This window comes from Pangasianodon hypophthalmus, chromosome 20, assembly GCF_027358585.1.
Source record: "Pangasianodon hypophthalmus isolate fPanHyp1 chromosome 20, fPanHyp1.pri, whole genome shotgun sequence".
NCBI classification, from domain to species: Eukaryota; Metazoa; Chordata; class Actinopteri; order Siluriformes; family Pangasiidae; genus Pangasianodon; species Pangasianodon hypophthalmus.
Window position 1 is genome coordinate 19,500,712 of NC_069729.1, and position 26,070 is coordinate 19,526,781.

General features: G+C 38.7%; 2 protein-coding genes across 2 annotated transcripts; one reads left to right on the top strand and one right to left on the bottom strand.

Moving 5' to 3' along the window:
• Nucleotides 1-1,077: 1,077 nt before the first annotated feature.
• Nucleotides 1,078-12,668, top strand: phf13 (PHD finger protein 13). Its single transcript, XM_026932701.3, has 5 exons — nucleotides 1,078-1,236; nucleotides 1,966-2,060; nucleotides 4,434-4,535; nucleotides 8,011-8,674; nucleotides 9,675-12,668. The coding sequence occupies exons 2-5, from the start codon at nucleotides 2,019-2,021 to the stop codon at nucleotides 9,899-9,901; spliced, it is 1,035 nt and encodes a 344-aa protein (XP_026788502.3). The 5' UTR covers nucleotides 1,078-1,236; nucleotides 1,966-2,018; the 3' UTR covers nucleotides 9,902-12,668.
• Nucleotides 12,669-13,491: 823 nt separating this feature from the next.
• Nucleotides 13,492-25,770, bottom strand: LOC113538125 (dnaJ homolog subfamily C member 11). Its single transcript, XM_026932985.3, has 16 exons — nucleotides 25,630-25,770; nucleotides 24,585-24,714; nucleotides 23,482-23,555; nucleotides 23,273-23,374; nucleotides 22,621-22,749; nucleotides 22,416-22,538; nucleotides 22,080-22,153; nucleotides 21,717-21,906; nucleotides 21,545-21,630; nucleotides 21,326-21,442; nucleotides 20,090-20,245; nucleotides 19,928-19,997; nucleotides 19,153-19,210; nucleotides 18,121-18,263; nucleotides 17,897-18,026; nucleotides 13,492-17,819 (listed from the first exon to the last, which is right to left on the bottom strand). The coding sequence occupies exons 1-16, from the start codon at nucleotides 25,702-25,704 to the stop codon at nucleotides 17,794-17,796; spliced, it is 1,683 nt and encodes a 560-aa protein (XP_026788786.1). The 5' UTR covers nucleotides 25,705-25,770; the 3' UTR covers nucleotides 13,492-17,793.
• Between the last annotated feature and the right edge of the window lie 300 nt (nucleotides 25,771-26,070).

Sequence of the window (26,070 nt, forward strand, 5' to 3'; positions counted from 1 at the left end):
AACTGCTGTGAAACAATTTAGTTCCTGTTCTCACTTACATTATAGTAAAAAGTCGTTCCTTCACCAGCATATCGTTTTGAGAGAGAGAAAAAAAGAGAGGCTGGTGAACAAACCACAGAATTAGTTAGTTTAAAGCTGCTATAACATAAGCAATAACACGAAGTAACTTATCTTGTGGACATTCCACAACATTAAATGTAACTATAAACAGATAAACAGCATGACATGTAGATAAATCAATTAAAACTGGAATTGGTGGCAAATTGCTGTGGTATAAGAGGAATAAAACACTTCAGGGTGGTAACAGTTTTGCATCAGGCTGCATCACAGCGTCCTGTCGTGGATTACTTTCTCATAACAGCACACCCCCCAAGTACACTATATGTCCAAAAGTATGTGGACACCTGACCATCACACCCATATGTGGTCCTTCCCCAAAATGTTGCCACAAATTTAGAAGAATACAATTGTATATAACGTCTTTATACGCTGTGGTGTTACAATCTCCCTTCACTGGAACTAAGAGTCCCAGACCTGTTCCAGCATGACGATGCCCCTGTGCACAAAGTGAGCTCCAGAAAGACATGATATGTGAAGGTTGGAGTGGAAGAACTCGAGTGTCCTGCACAGAGCCCTGACCTCAACCCCACTGAACACCTTTGGGATGAACTGGAACACCGACTGAACCCCAGACCTCCTCGACATCCCAACATCAGCGTCTGATCTCACTAATGCTCCTGTAGCTGAATGAACACAAATCCCCACAGCCACGCTCCAACATCTAGTGGAAAGACTTCGCACAAGAGTGGAGCTTATTATAAGAGCAAACACAGAGGGGGAATAAATCTGGAATGGGATGTTCAGAATGTGTATATGGGTGTGATAGTGAGGTGTCCACATACTTTTGGCAATATGGTGTACTTTATTCCTTACTTATGGGACTCGCTGATATTTCTTCCCTGTAGAGCTGTTGGAGTTTTATTTTTAAGGCGCGTCCTGCGCATCCTGCGCAGAGCCGTGTGCAGTGTGGATGCGCTCGAACGCACCCGGTGAAGACGCAGCCTGGCCGCTGTGCTCGGGGGAGGTTTTCTAGCTTTTTTGAAGCTTTGCGCTTGTTTTAGTGCCACTTCACTGTCACATCAGACCCGTTACCTGTAAATTCACGTAAATTTGGGGATTTACACCCTTCGTGCTGTCGATTCCGATCCCTGTCATCGCTTGGGTCGTCGATCTGAGGTACAAACGTCAGCTTTATTTAGCAGGAATTGAACTTTTACTGCACTGTAACTCGAAAAGTAGTTAGACGGCTAGTCAGGTTAATCATGCTAGCTTACACTTGAGGTCTTGTTTATAGCTGCTTTTTTTTAATTATTAACAGTGTTACTGCACACAACTGAGAAGCATAACGATTGCACAAACGCAGTGTCAACATAAACAACAACAACAACAAATATCAGCTGTTTACCGATAGCTGTCAGCGGCATTAGCTTTAGCATTAGCTAGTTCTAGTTCGATGTGGACAGCTGGATAAAGTTAATAAGCTGGCTTTCGACAAATTATGACTCTAAATATTATGAACAATTCGAGTTAGATATGCATTAATCATCTTTAATATTAATATGACAATAACCGTGTGACACAGCAACACACAGGTTAGCAAACATGGCTGAATTTACGTCTCTGGCTAGTTAACAAACAGCCTTGATATTAGTAATAAAATAATAATAATATTTATAAATATTGTTATAGTTATAATAATAAGCATTATAACAGATGAGACACAGATATCTAAGCAAAAAAACAAACAGATATCATGTATAATTCTGCAAACTAGCCTGATTAGCTGTGTACATGTCTGCATTTGACTTACATTAACACTCTCCTGACATGTTTTTTTTTAAATATAATGTTAAAAAATAACTTAATCAGCTCCTAACATGTTTTATTGTGTTTTAAACTTTGCAGTGACTCGAATTCTGCCTCGAAATTTCCACTTATTTTCACTCCACTTCATAGAAATGGACAACTCCGACGTTAAAACATCCGCGTTTGACTCACAGGTACGACATATATTTATTCAACTTAAACGCATAGTTTTAAACATTTTAATCTTTCTAAGCATAAATATCATTGTGAAAATAATATCGTGTGTGTGTCTTTTAAAAATTATTATTATTTTCTTAACTCTGCCCAGCTAAGAAGTTTGCTAGCTTGCTAGCTGTGTGTAGTAACTAGCAAGAAAAAAACTGCTTGTGTGTTTAAAATGCTCAAAACTTATTTGTTAAACATGTTCACTTGCTGTCTGTGTAGTTAATTAGTCGAGAATTAACCCAATACACAGGTGTTGTTGATTTACTTTTTTTTTTTTTTAAGAAAAAGCGTTAATAGTTCCATCTTGCTAGTTTTGTTTTTTTGGAATGCTAGTCACTGTTGAATGGAGCTAGCTAAAGAAAGACGATTTAAAAAAATGTTTTCACGAAAGTGTCACGACTTGTACTTGTTTCAGTCAGAGTGTAAATTTCGGTAACAATATGTCAGTTATATGTGTATGTTTTGTTTTTGTTTTAGTTTGTAAATCAGCCGAAGTGTTAGTTTAGTGTGAGTCTTGCTAGCATAACAAATAAACAACAAACATCACCCGTTTTTTATGACTAGCCAGCTAGCGTCACTTCTTTTTCATTAATTTCGAAAACTCTTAAAGCTTTCACATGTAGTAAATATTGACATAGTGTGTGTTTTTTAGAAACGTAGCAAACGAGAGAAAGTGTTATTTATATTTACATTTATATATTAATTAGTGTTGTGCTGTATGCTAGTTGTCTCTCAGTCAGTGCTGCGGTTTAGCGAGAACTAGCATCGCTTATTTGATGCATATAATGAAGTATATTTTAACAAACATATTTTAATCGGTTTTAGATAATGTTTTTGTGGATAAAAAGTCTGAAATAAAGCCGTGTCATCATTATAACGCTGCATTCTCGCTTTGCTAATGTGACAGGTGGTCGGTATTAGCAAAGGACACCGTTTTATTTATTTAATTTTTTTGCAAAGTGGTCAAAATACACAAAACAGCGCATCATTTTTGGAAATCAATTTGTTTTGCAGGAACATTAAAGTGTCTTTATGGTTTTCGGATGTTGAACTTTGAACTTTTTATGTTTCTGCGTCTAAACTGAATGTTTTGGGAAGAAGAAGGGGGGAAAAAAAAAGTTGCCGATAATCCCGTTAGCTCGCTGTAGCTCACTGCTGCTCAAATCTCGCGATATCTCACACGTACGACGCAGCGCTGTTGAATTCTCGAATCTGATTGGTCAGAGTGGTTTTATAGTCTTTAGTAGTAGCAGTAGTGGAGCTTCAAATCACACTCGTTCTAATACGTTATCGTTGCTATAGTAACAGGGCGTTCATGGAGACTTGTGTGATTGTTGATATGGTGAAGTTTTTCTGTAAGGAGACGTTTATTTGACATTTATGGAAGGACTCTAAAGTGTCAGCGTTTTTAAAATGATTTTTTTACTGACTTGGTGACACAACATTTAAATGTAACTATAAACAGTAAAAAAAAAAAAAAAACTACGACGTGGTGTTCGTAAATAAAATATATAATCGTCAGTAAATCGCTGTGGTACAAGAGGAGTGAATAAAACCTCAGGATGTGCTGTTATAGGAAAAGAGTCAGCTTCAGAACAGAAATGTTAACTCGTTAGCTTCATCACACCACCCTGTTGTTGATTATTTTTCTTTTACAGCACAGCACTGAGTGTGTTCCGTATGTAAGCAAAATTTATTTATGTCAGAAACGGCTCTTTAATCAGAATAACGTATTAGCTCGTGTCCTCCTGCTGTCCATCCTGCGTTTACTTTTCGACAGAATCCATCCAAGTGCGTTATACGCGTTCATTTGTCCAGTCTGTTACAGTATAACTACAGTAAAATCTTCTTAAATAAATAAATGAATAAATATGTGAAACAAACATTTCAAGTTGATTTTAGTAGCCTTGTTCCATTCTGAATTTCAGGCAGGATTTTTCTCGTCACGTTGATCAGGGTGTAGCAATCTTTTTTTCTTCTTCTTTTCTTTTCTCTCTCTCTCTCTCTCTCTCTCTCTCTCTCTCTTTCCCCCTCAATTTTTGATCTGATATCGATGCCAACCCTCAGAGTGTTGGCGGTTCCCCAGGGCTGATCTGTTCCTGAGCGCCTCACAGTAACCGAGAGACTCTCAGCTGCACGTTTTTTTTCTCTTTCTTTCTTTCTTTTTTTTTTTTTTTTAATATGAGAGACTTCTGACGGCGATGAGTTTTAGGACAAGTTGTGCTCTGGTGCTTCCTGTCGTGGCCATGTCACACGCCTGGAAAAATACGGCATGTATCATCTCGATCGGACGCTTCTCTAACTGTCTAATTGTATGATTATAAATTATGTCTTGATTGCAGGGTTACAGTCCAACGTACAAAAGGAAAAGGACAGTAGAAGATTTCAACAAGTTTTGCACATTCGTCTTGGCCTATGCAGGTTATATTCCATATCCACAGGAGGTGAGTAGTGTGTTCTGTTTAAAAACTGCATGTGCGTGTGTGTGTGAAATTAAATTTGTGCCAAAAGTATTGAACGTAACTTTTCAAGAAACGAAAATATACAATGAGAGAAGAAAAACACTCTAAACACTGTAACTGAAAACAATGAACTCAGTGGCAAAAATGTAACATGGTCTTCAAATGAAACAACGTTCTTTGTTAACAGTTTTCATGGTTTGAGTCAAAGTTAATCAAAGTTTGCGTTTACGCGATGCACAAACCTCTCATGTGGGTGGGGCTTAACAGCGATTTGGATTGACAGCTTCCTGACCTGGAAGTCTTGAAAAAATCCTGAAAAAATAGTCGTATGAGACTAACCAATCCTCAAATATTAATTACGATCTAATATACTAACTAACTAAGGAAGGAAGGAAGTAATTTCCACTACAAAGTACGAACACTATAACTATACAGAAAACCACATCCAGAACGCTCGCCAAAATTCGCATCACTGAAGTCTCTACTTGCATCCAAATCTCAATTTGTCGATCCAAATCTCACTAACCAATGAGGGTAAATCGCTGTTAAGCCCCGCCCACACGAGAGGTTTGTGCCAGAATGGCGAACGTAAACTTGCAGAGCGTAAACGAAAACCTTGGCAGCGCGTTCATTAACCATGATTAGCAAAACAGAAGCTTAAAAAACTGTTAACAAAGAATGTTGTTTCATTTGAAGACCATGTTACATTTTTGCCACCGAGTTCATTGTTTAGTTTCAGAGTGTTTTTCTTCTTTCTCGTTGTATATTTTTGTTCGTTTCCTGAGAAGTTACATTCAATACTTTTGGCACAAATCTAATTTCATGCATGTGAGACCGAGACAGAAGTCCTGCACCTGTTGTTTATGGTGTACAGTTAACCGTTTCTTTCCCCGACTCTCAGCACGGTTAGAGGACCAGATGTGTGTCACTGACTGCCGACAAACGGCATTTAAACTGGGATTTTTTTTTTCTTCTTTAATTCTATGCAAATTAGGTACGACACGAGAACAAACAATTCCTGGGATCAATCCTATGGCGCGTGGGGTCCGACTTTTCTTTAATTCCCCGCTCGCAACTTTATTTTCCTCCATGCAATTAGTTTGACATGCGACGTTAGTTTGATATGTACGACCTCATGAAATGCGTATAGAGACGTTGTGAAGAAAAAAAGCTGGAAGGAAGTAGCAGAGATCGTTGGCATCTCTGGTGAGTGTGCAACCCGTTTTTACACTGATTATTGCGTTGTTTAATTTGTGGTTAATTCGTTAGCTTTAGAAGCTGCATATAGTGATATAGTGATAACTGTATCTAAGCAGAGCTGGGGGGGAAAGAAAAAAAAAAATAAAAAATTGGCCAGGCCACGTCCACAAGAGAGAAACACTGATATTTCTCTTGCTGGCGTAAACGCAGGGTGAGTGTCATTCCTCACTTCCTCAAAAGTCATTTATTCCAAGATTTCAAGCACAAAATTATGATTAATAAAGTTCCGCGACTTTACATCATAGCCGAGCATTTCTAAAGAAACGAACCTTGTCATTACGTGAAGGTTTCAGCAGTGAATCGCGTTTGCGTGGCGTAGAATGAAGATTCATTTCTTCTGTTGTTGCTCAGAGTTATTCATAATCGTCATAACCACTCGAGCGTTTTTTTTTTTTTTTTTCTTCTTCTTCTCGTTGTCATAATCATGCGGGTTTTACGTGGTTAAGCACATTTTGCAATTTATTCTCGTCCTACAAATGTCAGTTAAAGCAGTGTCAAAGCAGCATGAAATGTCGGCAAGAGTGTTGAGAGTTCCTGCATCTTTGCAAGACGGATGTGTTTCAGTTCCAGAGCTGCAGCACGTCATGTGGAGGGGAAAAAAGGCTTTTATCATGTTCCACAGGTTTTTAAACTCCTGTTTGTGACGAGTCATAATGCCTTATAACCACCACATGAGCAGAGAGATGAAAACTGCATGCTGATGGATAGATAGACTTTATTGATCCCATGAGGGAAATTCTTGTATTACTGCAGCATGGTCAGTAGCAAGATACAACACGTACACACACAAAATATAAAATACAATAAGTTAAATTAAATGTCACACACAAGTCAAAGAATTATATAATGAACATCACCGAACATTATGTGGCTGTTTTCTTTTATTTTATGAAGTTGTATACATAATGTAAACTGGTAGTCTGTAATCAGAGATGGCGCCGATCCGAAACCCAGGATCAGCAACGGGCCGATACCAGCAAAAAAAAGAAAGAAAGAAAGGTGGATCAGATATCAGGAAAAAGAGTGAATTTAATCTGATCCTGTAACAAATGGAAAAGATTGGATTTGGAGCTGGAAATTATTAAATATAAAGAGACATATTGTTAGGGTTGATTTTTTAAAAATTATATTTTGTTATTTTATACTTTATTGTGTTTTATTATATTTACAGTGTAAGTGAAAAAGTTTAACTGAATTAAAAAAAAAAAAAAAAAAAAAAAAAAGCACAAAGCTGTGGTTTTGTTAGTCATGTTTTTTTTTTTTTTTTTTTTAGCTATGTTGTATTTTATCCCTTTTTTTTTCCCCAAGTGAGTTGCTTTCAAAAATATTTTTAAAAATATAATTGTAAAACTTAGTAGTTTTTAAAGAACATATCTGATGTGTCTCGATATTGGCTGATACTTAAGGTTTCAGTCTCTCTGTTGTTTATGGAAAAGAAAACGTGAAACAGATTTATAAAAAAAAAAAGCCCGAACAGATTTGTAAAAATATATAATATATAAAATATGAAATTGTACGTCCAAAGCTTTCATTTGTTAGCTGTTTATCCTGATTCCCAGCAGTTTCTGTCTCGTATTTTGTTAATTATGCTAAAGTTTCTGTTTGTCTTAAGCTGGGTTTACACTGTACGATTTTCATTCTGGCAGAAATCACACATTGTAAAAAAATTCTTTGGTCGTTCAGGTTTAGATCGTGGTCTTAGGATGCATAGCATGACCTGCTCTCACATTTGTAGACATAATCGACATAATCCAATTATAATCCGATCACAGTGTCGTAATCCAGTGACGAACAAAAGTGTGAGTGCTGCTACGACGCTCGTCTAAAAATGAACCAGTAGGAGGAAGGCACAAGATGACATCAAACTCACAGGATAGCTACAGATACGCAAGTAGCGATGGTGAAATGTAAATAAAACATGTTAATTGGCAAAAAAAATAAAATATATCCTTATTAGTGCAAGCACACTTTTTTCTGTACGAACCAGAGTGTAGTAATTTTCCCTAATAAACATAATCCGAATAATCCTAATGTTACTGCATGCATTGGTATAGAATTTGAGTAAGATTAAGAGCGTAAGAGCGCAAGAGCGCTGGTATTACACGATCTAAAACCGGCTTTCACCCCGAGACAGGTTGTTCGGTTCTGTACATGTACCTGAACAAGTGTTTTTATGAAACCTCCTCCGTTCTTGCAGGAGGCGCCGCTCAGGAGCAGCTCGAGTCCTCCCAACAGCACGGGTAGCACAGCCGACAGCGATGGCCTTCCCTCTCCCGATCAGCCTCCGCACAAAAGCCGCAAGAGCTTCAGCGGCTTCAAGAGGCCCGCGAACGACGAGCCAGAGCTCCACAAGCGGCCCAAATCGACGGGCTTCCTCCTCGAAGGACGCAAGAAAACCGATAAAATGAAGAAGAAGAAAAAGAAGCAGATGGAGAACAGCAAGTCCGACGATTCTGGATCTTTCCCGCCATTTCCCTCCGGCACCAGAGCGGAGATTTCTGCTTTCGGTTGCACCGTCAAGGAGGAACCGGAGGATTACATCAGCATCTCTACGCCGCCTTCGTACGCCGAGCGCTCCGCTCACCCCGGCACCAGCTCTCCGCTCGGTTCAGGCTCTCACAGCACCGTAGGCTGTAAAAAGGAACCGGAGGCCGAGCGGGCGTGCTGGGATTCCTCGGCCAGCTCGGGAACGGAGTCCAGAGGCGCGAGCAGGGAGAGGCTGGCGCTGCCTGAGGGAGAAGCCGTGGTCTTGAAGATGGAGGGATTCCCCGGCACTAGAACGGTGATACGCCAGGGAAAGCAGGTGGTGTTCCGCGACGAAGACGGATCCGCCGACGACGAGGACATCATGGTCGATTCAGGCAAGTTCACAGACATTCGTGTGTGGAGCGTAATTACTTAAAGCGAGGGTTTACAACATTTTGATTTCTTTTTAAGAATCAAATGCTTTCCATCAGAGTGTGTGCAGGAATCGAGCCTCACTGAAATTGTCAGTGGTCTTCACAGGGTCCTGAATAAAATCCCCTGTGAACGCTGACTCGAGAAGGAAAAAAAAAAAAAGCCTTTAGCATAACCTTAAACTTTGACTTAAAAAAATAAAAATGCCATGATGTAGCTGCTGGTGCTGGGCGACATGATGATGTAATATTGATACTGTGATATATTATGCCTCGATATACGTTTCTCAATATACTTTTCATTATATTTTTAATATTTTCTTTTAATAATTGCAAACTAACTGGAAGCTGGTGATTTGATGCTAAAATTCTGTACCTTTTAAAATATTTACAGATTTTAAGAAATTCTCCTTTCAGTGTTAAATATTTGTATGCTTATTCTAATATTTATATTATAATATTTATAATATTTTTACATTTAAAAAATTATTTTAAATTTAAAGGAGCAGCGTGTAACTTTTAAACCCCCGAGTTGTTTTCGAGCTGAACTGCGCTAGCAATTAATTGCTACATTGATAAATTTTCCCCTTCCCCAAAACTGAAACTAGTCTTTTGCCTTTTGAGGGACGGGAGTAATTCAGAGCTCATTTCAGGGCCAGAAAAATGGAAAGAAAATCCTGAAATGGAGAAAAGAGATGAAGCGCATGATATTGCAGATTACTGTTTTCTAAAGTTTCTAAAGTAAAGTAAGATGTATATGATGATGAAGGTCTAGAAACACTTTTACAGAATACGAACTGCACCTTTAACTGTGTATTTAAGCCTTTATTAAATCGCTTTTGTTGCGTTAAAGTTGTAGTTGTGTTAAAAAGTGTTTTTGAAACACTTCACAATTTACACGGTCGCTATGGTGTCATTACATGCCTTATTTTGGTCACATCCTGACTCCGTTCTCCGATTACAGACGACGACTCGTGGGACCTGGTGACGTGTTTCTGTATGAAGCCCTTCGCCGGCAGGGCGATGATCGAATGCAACCAGTGCAACACCTGGATTCACCTGTCCTGCGCCAAAATCCGCAAGTCCAACGTCCCGGAGACGTACACCTGCCAGCGGTGCAAAGACTCCAAATTTGACATTCGGCGCTCGAACCGCTCGCGCATGGGCTCTCGAAAGCACCTTCTGGACTGACGTCGCTCGCGCCCCTCCCCCGAGTACGAACTCTGATCGAGACAGGAGACGAGTACAGAAGAGGAAGGGCTCTGACTGCGTTATCAAACTTTTTTTTTTTTTCCCTTTTATATATCGTCCATCTTCCTAATTGTTTTTTTTTTCTTTCTTTCTTTTTTTTTTTTTTTTTGCGTAAGGCAATCATAACCTTAGATGATGCATTAAAGAGAAAAGACTCTACAGATGACTGAAAATGGACCCCGTGTTCTCGAAGACTTTTACGAGACACTTTCAGGAATAGGAACGAGGATGATGGATTGCACTTTTTTTCTTTTTTTCTTTTCGAAAAGGGAGAGTTTGTACCCATAGCTTTGAAATGTATGTATGTATGTATGTATTTGTTCAGAGTGTTACGTTCAACTTGTTATTTCCTTGTGGAACTTTCTGGAATCCCAAAATGTCTAAGGAACATAGAGGCACTATAGAGTTATAGTGAAAATACGTGGTGCAGAATCTCTCCTTGAGTGAATAATCAATGAGAAATCCTTGTTTTTTTTTTGTTTTGTTTTTTTTCTCCCTCCTCAAAGCACTGTCCTTCAGGTTGATTAAGTGTCAAAAAAGCAACCCAAGTGGAAAAAGAAAAAAAAAAAAAAAGTGTCTCACATGATGGACATCAGATCTGGGACGTCCTGTTTAACCCCCTCAGTGAATTTTCTTCTTCGCTTTATTAACAGAAAGCTCAGCGCTAACTGCCATGCCACGCATTTTCACATTCAGTCTGGTTTATTTTATTGTGACCTTTTACGTGAGTGATATTTGAGACATTTCGTCATGGCTCCTACATTTATTGCCCAGAAGCAAAAACAAAGGGACTTTATATTTTATTTGTCTCTGTTAAAATTTCCAACTGCAGCTTTGTTCGTAGACGGTTCGTAGACGGCCCTGACGATGGACATGAAGTGAACTTGCAAAGATTTCTTACCTTATTCATTTCCACTCAGATTTTGCATATATTTTCCTAGATACTAGCTAGATTTTAATTCTAGATTTTTTGCTGCGTTTGACTTGACTTGGAAAGTCTGGAAAAAAAAAAATAGATGCATCCATGAAAGCGAGCTAGCTAACATTTGTGAAAGTAAATACATCATAGCATCATCTCATGATCACTAAACAGCGAACTTTATGGTCAGCATTATAGATTCAACCTACTACCCTGGCAACGTTGATTGATTTTAAAGACGTCCCGAGTAGGAATTTCCGTGTTGAAATTCCAGTGTTTTCTGTGGTTTTTCCGTGTCGGAGGTCGGATGCTACTAGCTTTAGTCGCACGCACATCACTGAACATTTCGTTCATCATTTTCCCAATCTCACGTCAATGCAACTATTTAAAATACTGTAGCCAGACTTTTTATTGCACTATGCCATGCTAGCTATGGCATTCTTAAAAATCTTTGTTTCCCTGTGCGTCTTTAAAATAATGATTTTTTTTTTTCTCCACCCGTTAAATACCACGCATGACATTCTAGCGCTATGTAGCTGAATTACGTAAATTACCCTTGCTTAACCGTAACATTAGCCGAGTAGCCAGTGTTGCGTTAGGTTTAAAAGCTGGAGATTGCTACGGTAACATCGTTCTCATTGCTAACCACTTCAGTGTGGCGATAACGCCTGCTGTCCTGCTCAGTGTCTTCAGCGTTTGGTTTTGAACGTGTTTACAAATTTCTAAAAGTTTAACTGTTTTTTGTTTTTGTTTTCCCCCGCATTTTGGATCTTTACGCTGTCTTCACATGTTCGTAGAACTGTCCTATTTATTTCCCCACTTAGTTACGAAGTGTTTACGTTTGTTCAGAAGGTAGTGAAATACATTTTCCTATTGTAAAAAAAAAAAAAAAAAAAAAAAAAAAAAAGAATGGGAGAGACATAATGGTCAAAGGCGCAAGTCCAATCAGTGATGACTGAAAAGTATTTACGATAAACGATGAAAACAAAATCATTGTTATTACGACGTTATTATGACGTTCTTGTGTCATGGGAGATTCTTGAACCAGTCCACGTTTCCCCCCTTCGATCCCTGAGCTTTGTGACTCAGGAGGACTGATTTGAGAACTGCTCCGTCACGGTACTTTTAATAGCACGTGAAACTTATTCTCTGTTCTATAAGACTATAGAATAACCACTTTTATATTCTTCATTTCTCAACCTGTGTTTTCATTATGTTGTACGAACATTTCCCTTATCGGTGCTCCCTTGTTTGTTAAAACGTTTCTGCGATCGTCTCTTCGTACCAAGTCACGCCTGTCAGTCCTTCGGTAAGCACGTACCAGTGGAAACGTCTTTTAAATATCCTTTATTTCGATGTTCAATGATTATTTATTTGGATAGTTTAGTTCTCTCAGGCTGTCGTTTCCAGTAGCTCGGGTGAATGATTGATTGGCGAGAATCCTTCGTTAGCATACGATTTTAATACGCTTTCAGTTGCTAACCATTTCATCCAGCGTCACGTTTTCCTGATATCAAGAGTTCAAGGTTGATTTTTTTTTTTTTCTTTCCCTTTTGTTCGTTTTGTACAATCGGGGCGTTCTATTTGTATATAATGTCACCGGTAGTTCACGGCTGTCCTCGCGTTTCAGCTCGACTGGGAATTTGAGGAATTGTTAGGAATGTTGGGATCTCACTGTAGTAGGCTTGGAGACGGGAGCGCTGGGCCGGAGAGAGAGCGACAGAGAAAGAGAATGAATGTTTCTGTGAAACTGATGTAAATAAAGATCTTATGAGAATTTAATGGTGATCATTGTGTGATATGGATTCTTTTTTTTTTATTATTATATTTTATTGTTTTAAATTGGTTTATTCTTGTTTTAATTTCATTAATTTTAATGTAAAATGATATAAATAATTTTTGGGCAGGTTTGTGGGTTGGCTTCTTTTATTTGTTGTTATAAGTTTATTTCTGTTTTGAATTATATAAATAACTTTGGGGATGGGTTATTTTACTTTATTAAATTTTAATTTATTGTTTAAAAACTCTTCTATTTTATTTTATTTTTTTCAAATGTATATAAATGAAGCTTTTTTCCAGGAGGATTCTTTTAAATGGAAAAAAAAATAACACGCAGTTTGAAACTACATAAATAATATAATAATCTGTAGGGAAAAATTAGATTGTTTGTTTTCTTTTTCTAAAAATGACACAAACATTTACTAACTAAAAATCCCAAACTATGCATATGAACAACTGGACCTGCATCTACATATCCTGCCATCTCATATAGCTTAATATTGCTAACTTGGCTAGATGGCTAGCTTAGCTAAATGCTAGTAAACTAGCTCGTATTTGTGCGTCGATCTAAATCATATTCGCAAAGATTTCTCTTGCAAAAAAATATATAATAATCAGAACAATTCTATTCATTAGTAACATTAGTCAAGTTGGACAGATGGCAGGATGTTCCATCTCAGGTTTTTATTTTGTGATGCTGTTATTAACCGAAATGCCATGTAAGTTGTGACTTTTGCACTTTGTAAACAAATTTAACATTGTGTTAAACTTTTAACATTTTTCAAAACATGAGTAAATCAAGTACATTTACAAATTCAAATTACAGATCAGATCAGGGGGGTAATGATTCACATTTTAATGTTTACTGAAAATTCAGATATACAACAGCTTTGTACACGAATGTATAGAGACGATTACATTACAGATGGGAATGTTAACAAGTGAAGAAACGTGGATTAATAGGAGAAAAAAGAAAACCCTCAGAGTTGAGTTGAAGATGAAGGTGGTTGAGGATGAAGGTGCTGAAGGAATGAGTTCATTTTTGATTTTAATGCACAACTACAGGTAAGAATCAGATCGTTTGACTCAGCTCACCGATAAGAGTCGACGCTCTCTTTCTTCTGAAAGGGTTGGCGATAAAAAAACGAGGTTTTCAGAATAAATAAATAATGAAGTGTCTAGGGCTGGGCAATATGATGCTTCGATATCCATATCGTGATAAATTATATCATGAGATCTTAATATTTCTTTTTTATAATCACAAACTGGATGCAGCTAATTTTTGTTCACATTTTGTACTGAATCTTTAAATATTAATTGAAACGTTAATCTTAATTATTTTAGACATTAAAAAAATTTTTTTAAATGAAACGTGACTGTTTTGCAGCAAGTTCTTCCCAAAGTTAAGCCTCGTGATACATATCATGTATCGTAGAAACATCTTCACGTACGGCGGTATGATATTTTTACATCGTATCGGCCAGCCTTAGAAAGGACGCAAGTCAGACGTGTCAGCTGCAGAGGACACTCGTGCAACATAAAAAAAGTTTTATTTGATTACATTGAAAACTTGCGAACTTGACCAGGATAAAGCGCTCACTGAAGATGAACGAATTCACGCTAACGAACAGCTCAGTGATTTTTTGATTAAAATCACACTGTGAGAGTAAAATGCAGTGCCTACATCTACAAAAATTAAAGTGGAAAATTAATTTAAAAAATATATATATATGTTCATGTTCTGCGAGTCGGCTCTCTTACATAAAAGAGTCGAATCAAAGAGTTGACTCGTTCGCAAACGACTCGTGTAAATGGATCAATGATTCATTCCTATATTTATACATTTATTTATAAATTATATTTATATTATATTTATTCATTCATATATTTATTTTCAGTAACTTTATTCTGCTCAGACTCACTCGCTGTGCTTTAAATGATTTAGATTTTGGGATTTCAAACCTACGACGTTCATTAGAAAATAACGCAGGCGGATATAAGCAAAGGAATTGGATGGAACTGGGACACCTCTAGCCTACACAACTGCCCAAGGTTAATTTCTGTTTTTGTAAAACAAACAAACAGAAAAGAACAACAGAGCATTAGCGACATTCTTGTACTCTTGGCCCAGTTTAGTTTCACACTTATCACAAAGGGTCCAGTTATATTCAAGTACCATAACCATAACTATACATGCATTCATGACCAAAATATAATAAATACAGTATTCACGTGATCACAGTAGAAACTGAACTCACAAAAGGATAAGCTTAAAAAGAAAATCATGTTATAATAACTATGGGGAGGGTTTATGAATGAGACATGGACATATGCAATACTATGTACATATAAATTTCAATGAACGTCACATTTGAGGGGAAAAATTAAAAACTGAACGGAAATTGTTTCGAATGTCGCTTTTCTGGTTCTCAGGTGTGTCAGTAAACGCCATATAAACCAATAAGCGATTAAAATCCTTTGCTTTAGCTCCATTTGTGCAAAATAACATTTGATAAATGTTTTATGTTAAGATAACAAGTAAATATGGATAATTATGACATGCAGAATAATAATATACCTTCTCTTTAACTCGTTCTTTGGAATAGATGTTTGATGGCAGAAAAGGGAGGAAGAAATAAAATTCTACATTGATGCACAAAACATCATACTTATGCTTATGCATAGTTTTTGTAAAAAAATAAATAAATAAATAATAATAATAATAACAATAATAATAATATAAATAAATAAAAATAACATTTTTACAAAATTACCCAAGTGCCTAAGTGTTCAATTCAATATTTACTGCCCAAATCAGATTTTTATGTCAGGCTGCTCACATTATATTTTTCCACATACCCCGATATCTTGACATCCATTTAAACAGGTCACTCATGTATGTGGAAGAGGGCAGACAGCACAACATGTGAATCTACACATGCTGTTTCGTGGTCATTTTTGTTACTTCTGTTTCTGTGAACTGTTACAGAGCAACTGCTGGCAAGCAATGTCTACGAAATGAACAAAGTCTAATCTGATCTAATGTAGTCTGATCTAATTATCACATGGCTAGAGAGAAGTGAAACTGAAAAACAGAAGTGATCTAATTATCTCACTCAGAGAGCTGTGAAACTGAGCTTATGTAACTTTTCTTTTAGTTGCTGTGGAACAGAAGTGTGTTACAAAATCGTGAAAACTTCCATAGATTTCTTTTTTTTTTTTTTTTTTTTTACATTTTCTCTGCAATTTGTTCACCTGCCAATTCCCACCCACCAGCCAGATCTGCCCTATCATACGACAGCTTCAACCAGGGCAGATGATGGCTTCCTCTCGCCCTCCCTCTCTTTCTCTCTCTCTGCAGCGGTTGCCTCATTGGATAACGTTCCTGTCTGTCTCAGTTAACCCCGCTGATGTCATCGGCCGTGACATCCAATCAACCTCTGACCCCGCCTATTTAAAACCCACTGCCATTCATTCATGAGAAGTCGTTGTTGTCCTGGTCGTATAAAAACTAAAACCCAGTTGTACCACTGTTTGTTCTGTGTTAAGTTACGCTGCCTTACTGTGTTTTGTCCTTGTATGTCAATTATTCCATGTTTCCCCGCTTTGTTCTAGTCACGTGTTTGTATGGTTAATTTGCTGTTTGTTACCATGGTTGTGACTCTGTTAGTGTTGGGGAAAAGGGGACAGGTAAGTACGTCACATGACATACATGGTGCAGCACGCAGGAGGTCCGTTTTTGTATTAGACACACTAGGTTAGGAGCGAGCACCACCCTCTGTACTTTTGGTTTGGCTAGTTAGTGTAGGTAGTTAGAGCGTCCTGGATGCTGAAGATTTCTTTTCTATCTTTTGTTGTAGTTTAGGTTAGAGGGCTAAATAGGTAGACTTGTTTTGTTTTGTTCATTTCTTTGCTTTGGTGCCGCTCGCGTCCCTTTTTCCCCTTTGGTGTCCTGTTCAGTGTTACTGTAAATAGTTTGTAAATATTACCACTCTCACCCGGTACTACACACTTCACCACTTGTATATAGATAAATAAATCACTTGGATTGTTTTGCACTACTGGTTACTGGTCTGTGATTACCCACACACCACTCATATTTTAATAATCAAATAAGTGTTATTCCCCACATACCCCTAGACTAATTGGGGTTGTAACACACGTGAAGCCAGACAACTGCATCTTTTCGAACTGCTGCATCACAGGGCAGTGGAACACACTCTGAGGAAAGCGCTGTCCACCCTCTTCCACATACATGAGCTCACACACGCCTACGATTGGCTACTGACGCTGTGATTGACAGGGGAAAGACTACGGCCAATTCTCTATTTATTCCATTCTGTAGCTCAGCAAAGTTAAGAGAAAAATTTACAGTGTCGGGACAGTCGTAGTAAAATCAAATTTTTGCGTTTTAGAGCTTTTTTTTTTTTTTTTTTACAAGTGTCTTGATAATGTAGGCACAAATAAGTCAATATATTTAAAACATAAAATGAAAAAGATGTGTATGTTTTGTAGATATTCCTATTTTGATTTCAGTTGATTATTTCTGAGGAAAAAGGTAAAAAGTTTTTGAAGGCCCATCATCGCTCTTGTCAAGTCAAATCAAATCTCTAGAGTGTGTATATCCCATTTCCGTAAACAAAAAAAATTGAAAAACTTTGCTCTATGAAACTGGACGTGACAGGAAGTGAGAAATTATACACAATTAAAAACGAGTGCTCTTTAAACTCTCGACTGCGTTGTTTAGCCGGTTTGTTAATTCAGTAGGAGGCGGGGCGTAGCTCAAACGTGGCTGTTTTTTTTTTTTTTTTTAAATTCCTCAAGCACACCGACAAATTTCCTCCCTGACTTCCTGTTTTAAAAAGAAGTACATCAGGGTCTGCTCATGTTACATCAAAACCACATTCCAGATTCAGTTTCACAAGTCCTACACTAGATCTCTATCCCATAACTGTGCTCTGAATTCTTTTCTAAAATCTCTTCATCATGGATATGCTACTGAGATACAGGATAACGAAAAGTGGGCGGGGTTTACACACTCAACTTCACAATGGAAAAAAAATCGGACAGCACTTTGGATTTCCCTTCAGCGGACGTCCGTCGTTCGTCTCTTGCGCACGTGTAGGGCAGACTCCTACGTCTCGGCGTCTATCCTGTGTGCTTCAGTATGAAAGAGGAAAATGTCAGCATCTTAAATAAAATGGAAAATCGTAATTTTTTTTCCCCACTACACTCACATTGCTTGGGTATCCGAAGAGCTTCGGTGTCTCCAGACAGCACTTGGTGCATGACTCCTCTGAACTGGTAGAGCAGCTTCAGGCTCTTCTCTTCTCCCACGCACGGGTCGTAGAAGCCGGGCAAACCCGCCTGAGAGAGTAGTCCAGTGGAGACGCAAGATTAGCACGATTATAGCGTTAGCAGGATATAATTCAACAGGTGGAGAAGCTGACGTAGCTCTGACCTTTGACGCCTCAGTGAGGATGAGTTTGGAATCTTTCACCAGGCACTGCAGAGGCACAGTCACGTCGATGACCTTCGCTCGCTCCTGTTTCTGTCTGGTGTCCATCACAAACTTTCCATACCAGGCGTTTAAGATGATGAGACCTGACAGGAAAACGAAAGTTTGCAGAATGTGTCAAAATGACTGTTACAGTGAGGAGAAATAAGTGTTCGGACCATTTTGTTTTTGTTATTTAAATAAGCTTCCAGGGTATACTGTATATCCACTTCAAAGTCACACACACAATGTATTCTCACTTTGTGTTTAGAAATATGAACAAAAAAGTGCTCATAAGCCTAAACATACGATAAAAAAAACCAAATGAATAGGGAAAACATAATCTGACACAATATTAAAAAATACATACATATGTATGTGAAAGTTACAGGAAAATAAATCACGTTTTAGATATAAATTGCTCTTGGTGTCATTATAAAAGACGTTGCAATTGGTTGGGAAGATTTCAACAAGAAACAATCACGGTGAAGGAAAAGGAGCTTCCTAATGTTCACAGGGATAACATTATTAAACACTCGATTAGAAAAAAGCTACAGAGCTTTAGTCAAGACCTTAAACATCCGTCAGTACATTTAGTTTGATAATACGCAGATGGAAAGTTCATGGAACCACAACCACAACTAATCTTCTATGGTCCGCCATGCAAGATTTCACAACACGCTCTCAGAATAATGGTAAAAAAGGTGAGAGAGAAGCCAGCAGTCAGTTGAAAAGAGTTGCAGGACGACCTGAAAGCAGCAGGAACAACAGTTACACAGGACAATAAGCAATGTGTGTCACTGTTGAAATGGATATACAGTATGAACTAGAAGCATATTAAATAACAAAAACAGAAGTGTCTGAATTCTTATTTCACCTCACTAATTATTCTCACAATGTTGGCATCGGTTGTGTCTTAAATCTGATCTAGCCTTTTATTAAAATCTAATCTGAGCATCCAGACGGAGACATGATTGTGATGCATTTTATGTTCACCCATTTTGGACTCCTCTGCTTCGATGATTCTTCGCACCGACTCCTGCATCAATAACACCTACGAACAGGCAACACGATTTACTAATTCTCCAAAGTTCACGCACAAAGATGCCTTAAAAGAAAAGGCAGCACTTGACATTCAGGTTCTACTTACAATTATTTATACTTTTGCAGATTATCTTTAGCATTAATAAACCATACATTACAAACCATACAACAAAATAAGTGAACACGTATTAATCGTTGTTTGATGTTACACCTATATACACATGCAGTTATTTATTTAAATTTTATTCAATCCATGACTAAAAAACATAAATCCATAGAATTAATCACAAATTAGTCACAAATTAGACCTCTTTAGCTATAAAATAAAATCTACACAAACCATCAGTACTAATATTTTTATCAACATAATCCAACTATATTAGGCTGTGTATTTAAACATGTATACAATATTTTGTAAATGACATCTTAATATAATATTTTGCCTATTTATTGAAGCCACTGAGTTTTTTATTCCTGTTTTTGACTGATATAACACATTAGGTTCAAGCTAAAATTATTTATCATTTATTATTAATATGTTTTACAAAAGGGTTTCAACTTCACCTTGCTAAAATCAGTGAATTAGCAACTGTCACAGTTAAATTGTTAACTTTCAATCATGAAACTATTTTCAATCATGAAACTATTTTCCAGTACTCACATTTCTAAAAGCTCAGTTATAAACCCTGTTAAATGGATTGTAAGCATCGTCTTTGTGAATACTCACAGCAGATTCAGCCTCCTGCCTCTTCTTGGCTATATCTGTCGCTGAGTTCACTCTGTGCTTTTCCAGCTCCCTGATAACACACACCATCACACACACGTGAAAATGACGCAATCTGTATTATAAACGATCTCATTATGTTATATACAGTCAAAGAAGACTTACTGTTCCTTTTGGGCGTGTACATAAGGTGTGACTATAAGCTTCTGGACTGCTAAGTAGACAACCAGAGGGCCCACAGTGGCGTAAAACACAGCGCTGGGCAAGATTTGGTCTGTCAGGTGGATGGGGAAAAGGTACGTCTGACTGGCTCGGTTTAACCTGGAGGAGGAAAAGGAAACAGTTATCAACTCACCAAATTATACCTAAAGCAACTCTCGTCAGTACTGCCCAAGCTGATTGGTGGTTATTGATAAAACTTTTCACCTTTAAATCTATAAGGAGAATGAAATCTTTTTTTCCACAATATGATAAATTTACGAGGGAAATGGCAGGACTGTCTGAATGGGCACGACTTCAGGTTTTGTCCATTGTGATTTGATCAGCTTGTGAAAAGTGCATGGTGGAAAACAAATGTGAAGTCGAACTTAGAGGACGACTCGCATCCCACAACACCACCAGGACTAACGCTGGATGAAAAAGACGATTTTGTCCCACGCCAATCTCACAAGCTTCTCAAGCAAACTCAGGAAGGGTAGAGGAGGGGAAACATGACATTAAACAATTATCATCATCTATCTGTTATGCCCCAGCCGCAATTCTGCAGTGACGTAATCAAAACATCCATTAGAGGCAGGAAAAGTTGCTGCACTTTAGCGGATGATTATGGACAAAGAAGAATTTAGTCTTGTAAGTGATTCGTTCTGATGAATCGTACACAATCTGACCAGAGACAGAAGGCAGTGAAGCATGTAATTACTGAGAAGGAGAATTGCAAATTAAACATCAGGCTTATAAAATGTAACTCAGAATAAAAGCTTTTATGTTATATAATGATATGTTGTATATGTTTTTCTCTTAATTCTCCTCTTGTCTGTAGGTAAGAGAAGGAGTTTCTGTTCCAGTCTCTGCTGCTGCGCTAGACTGACCTGGCTATTGTGTGTACGTGATGTGTAAAAAGAGAAAGCTCTGGAGAAAGAAAAAGCTCAGACACCCAGACATCACCGAGGCATTCAGCTGTGCAGACCTCATCTCTGTCTCGCCATGTAATAAACCTTAGCTGAACCCTGATCCTGATTTGGATGTATTTCACTTTTGATCTTTTTTTTTTTAACTCTTCATAAATGTTAGTTAGCTAAAAGAGAAATTGCGACAATGACAGAGTGGTCCATGGAGCTCTTCTGGACCGCACGTGGCGCTACAGGAATTCAGATTTAAAACAGCTAAAACAGACATCCTGACCTGATTTTCAGAGAGACTCCTTGAGGTACCCCAATGCTGACTGTCGCTGAGAGAACGCTGTGTCTGCTGATCTTCCTCTCGGCGCCGTATTCCACCACCGTCCCAAAAAACCCAGTCCTGAACCAGAGCAAGGCAGGAGGATCAGATTAACACACATCTTCTAACATTACATATAAAAGAAAACATCATGAAATGTTGCGTATCAGGTATCAGGCCTACTTGACAGAACCCTTGACCTTGGTTTGGTCTTCATCTTGGAATTTGTACTGATAGCTCATCATCAGGTAAGAATGAGGCATGCCAAGCTGAGAAGCGCAAAACAAGGAGGAATCAGTTTACGGTCTCTTGGTTGGCTATTTATTCACTTCACTGAGATGTACGCAGGCGTCACCTGGAGGGCCAGGGTGAAGTGGCTGGTCTTGGTGTCTCGGACGATGCTGGTGGTCATGGCCGACTCGCTGCCCCAGCGCCACTGCAGGTAGCCCATAGTGTTCTGGTCCAGGTGACGTGCCATCATGGTGCTGGCACTCGGCCTCACGCCACGAGAGGAGAACTGCATACCGCACTGCGCAGTCACAAAGCTGAAAACATGCGGTAACAAAGACGGAGAAGCTTACTTAAAAAACAGATGGAGCTCCTCAGTTACCTTGTTCTAATATGTTATCATTTCTGTAGTAACAGCTCAATCATAGAGACTTGGATGGTGGATGATTTAACTTTAGAAGCTTATCTAAAATGGATTACAAAGACTTACCATCGTGCAGTGACATTCCGAAACACTTTCATTCCAAAAAGAGGCCCTCGGATGTCTCCGGCCCCGAACTCTAGCTGAAAACAGACAAACAACAGAAGTTATGTCATCTAACACAAGATTATTTGTATTTATACAACAGTGTTGTTGAAACTCGAGAAGAAGATGATTCATTTTCTATAACAGCAGCTCTGACACTGGTTTATATGAATGCACTCGTTTTCTGTAAGAAGACACCTATTTAACATTTATGGAAGGAGTCTCCAGTGTCAACTCTTTTGTGGTTTCTATGTAAAATGACAAGGTGTGTTTTTGTCTTTCGGGCGTGATGAATGGTACCTCTCCCCAGCCGCGTGTCGAGGTGACTCGTCTCAGACACAGGTTGATATTACCTCCGCCGTTACCGTTGTGTGTGGTCAGAGAGCCTGAAAGGACGGCCGTATCCGTTGTGGTCAAGGGGGCCTGGAATGTAAGAACACATCAGGTCGTACTCGACTCATCATACAAGTGCATGTACGCGTGGTGCTCATATGGCTTTGCTTACTTCAACAGATTGTGATATGTGCATCCTGTTGATCTCGATGTGAGGGAATCCTCCTCCTGGCATTTCCTCAAAATCTTCTTCATAATGATCAAACAGGTCTGTGGCGTCTATTCCTACACTGATGGTCCCCTGAATGAACACAGAACAAACAAAGGATTTTCACTCTCTTTTTTTCACGCTTTTTCATTTTTCCTTGGTTTTCTCCACAATTTGGTCAATTTGGTGACGCCAACCTCTGTATCTTTTTGGGGACCATGCTGCATCATGGGGGAAAGTGCTGTCTGCCCTCTTCCGCATTACACAAGCTCACAGACGCCCATAATTGGCTTGTAGTGCTGTGATTGACAGGAGAGAGAGAGCTCTAGAAAGCACAGCCAGGTTTGCTCTCTAGACTCATCTGGATTCAAACTCACAATATCCCGATGATAAGGTGAACACTTTTTCTGTTGGGAGCTCATTTTCACTCTGAAGTTTGAGTCACCATGAGCACGAGGACAACATGAACTAAATATCTTACAACTTTAGCCGAATCTCTGAAGTCTGATTATAATAAACGTATTCAAATCTGATGTATGATTAAAGTGCAACTTGCGAGATTTTCTAAAGAAAAATGATCAAGAACTTTAACAAGAACAGTTAGGAGCTTGACTACCTTGGGGTTGGTCCTCTGCTGTAACCTCCTCTCGTCCCTCTCCTGCTGCAGGCGCTCATACTCCTCCCTGATCTCCGCAGGCGTCTTCTTCCTCTCCACCACCTAAAAAAAAACAAAAAAAAACAGAGCACTCAATCATTTACACCCCATGCAGCTGTTTGAAAATTGGTATTCCCACAAAATCTGTTCCTGTGGTTTTCCTGCCTTACCTCCCATCCTTCCACTTCCAGGCCTTTCTTCCCAAAAATGTCATATACGGCTCGAGCCTGGGGGTCATTAAGGACTAAACAGAGCACAGATACATAGTGAGCGCCGCTCTGAAAGACCAGATTGTTCAATTTCAGCACATGTAGGGTTTTAGTGTTGCCAGGTTGGATAACTTGAACTGTGGTTGCAGGTAAAATTTTTTAATAGACTAGGAGTTTTTTTTTTTTTTTTTCCCATTTTCTTTATATTAAAACCCTCATGGTCAAACGATATAACGTTACTTATTCCAAACTTACAAGAACCCCAAAATCATGATAATTGCACATTGTCATGGAAAAGCATGCACCAGTGGCCGCTTATATTTGTGCCTCGTGTTCCCATAGAGATGAACAAATCATAAACCCATCAGCTAGAGCACTGGGCAAGTAAAAGCTCCAATGTGCTGCCCAGTCCCATGGTTCAGCTGCTCAGAGTATAAACGGATTTGGCTAGGGTTAGGGTTAGAGTTAGGGATAGTTATCTAGTTAAGTGGAATAACCTTTTCTATAAAGGTGTCTGAGGTAGTACATCATGTTTGTGCCCTTGAGAAAAAAGTCTACAAGTCATTGGCCAACATTCAGCTTCAAGCTCTGAAGTTTTCTGCTCGTGTAATTATTGCACGTATTTATTGGAGTCTGGCTAATCTTTATTTTTTCTCTATATGCTTAACCATGAGGTGACTGCATGTAGGAAGCAGTAGATTTATATGACAGCGTGAAGCACTTTTTTTAAAAATAAAACATAAATAAAAAATTTTAAAGGCAATAGTGTGTAGGGTTTTTCTTCTTCCTCTGGTTGCTGAATTAGTGAACCGTTAACTTTGTCCCAAGTGCCCAGGCTCAATCATTTCCTTCTATTCTCTTCTATGTTATTGCATAAATGTCTTATGTTGTATGTAGAACTATTTACATTTTTATAGTGGTTCTTTATAATGTTACTTTGAATATTACAATTTACTGATGTTGGATTTTGAAAGCTGTGCATCAGGGTTGGAAGGGGAATATTCTGCATTTTGGTATTTTTGGTTGGTTATTGGATGGTTTTATTGACCACAGGGCTGATTTACCTTCGTATGCCCGGTGAACGAGATTGAACAGCTGCTCCGCCTGCCTCTTGAGTTCAGGGTCTCGGTGCTTGTCTGGGTGGTACAGCATGCACAGCCGCCGGTACGAGGACTTCAGCTCTTCCTGAGTTGCCTTAGGATCAGGATCAGGATCAGAAGTGGACAACCAATGAAACTGTTATTGTACCATCTTATTGTTATTGTAAAGACATGTGATCGTTTTTATGAAATGGGTTCATTTTGAACAGTTTAACGGTCATATAATATATCTTTGCCACAAAAGTATCTGACGGTATATAGATAGCCTTAAGAAGATGTCCTGAAAATATACAACCCAGGTCTGTTGTACCATTTTAGGTGGTTAAAAGGCACTGGGTTTCTGATCAGAAGGTCAGAGGTTCAAACCCCAGCACTGCCAAGCTGCCACTGTTGGGCCCTTAACCCTTTCTGCTCCAGGGACACTATATGTATCATGGCTCTGATATATATATGTAGTGGGGATATACGGAGAAAAGAATTTCACTGTACTGCAGTGTACATGTGATGAATAAAGGCTTCTTCTAAAATAAACTGATCGAGCATGAAATGAGTACAGCTTCTGCATCTCTTAATTTAAACTCAGACCCTATCTGACAGCTTGATATCCTTCATCATCAACAAAAGATCCATTATCTATTATCTATTAAACCATCCAGCTGCACCAGTCCTCATATGGCAGTGAAATTAAAGTGGTGAAATAAAATGCAAATCCTTGATTAGCTCTGTTTAATTAACCAACTAATTAACTAATTAATTCACTGTAACAAAAATAGTTATATTAGATATATTATATATTGAAGCAAGGATTGAAAATATACTCTAGCTGCAGTCTGAAATGAAATCATGTCATGTGAGAAGATGTCCCGGGTGCAAAGCCACACACACACACACACACACACACACACACACACTGATTTGAGACGGATGCAGGACAAAAGAGTGATCATGTCCCGACACCGAGCTCAGAGCCGCGTCTGCATGAACAGCACTCCCCACAACCTGCTCTTACCTCTCTCCTCACATTCAGCAGGGAATAATAGTCGTCGTTGCCTGTGTCTGATTCATTTTCCATGGTAGCCGCCATGTTTCCGCCGCAGGAAGCCCCGCCCACTCACGGGACTGCGGTCTGGCGCCGCCGCGCGCTCCGGAGCTCAGGATGCAGCTCAAATCCTCAAATCCTCAAATCCTCAGCATGGAGAGCACTGTGCAGGGGCTGAACACTGTGTTTCATACCAAACCACTTTCTGCTTATGCCTGAATATGGCGCTGGAGTCTTAAAGGAAAAGTAATTAACCTTTTCCTGCACAGTGTGCACACTTATTAACAGTCCATTTGTTGTTTTTAGGAAAATGTAAGTAATAAATCAGCTCCAAATCACTTGAGACCATTATTTTAATGTAACATAAATCATTATCTTGATTTCTGTAGGCGTTCTTAAACTTTTTGCAGC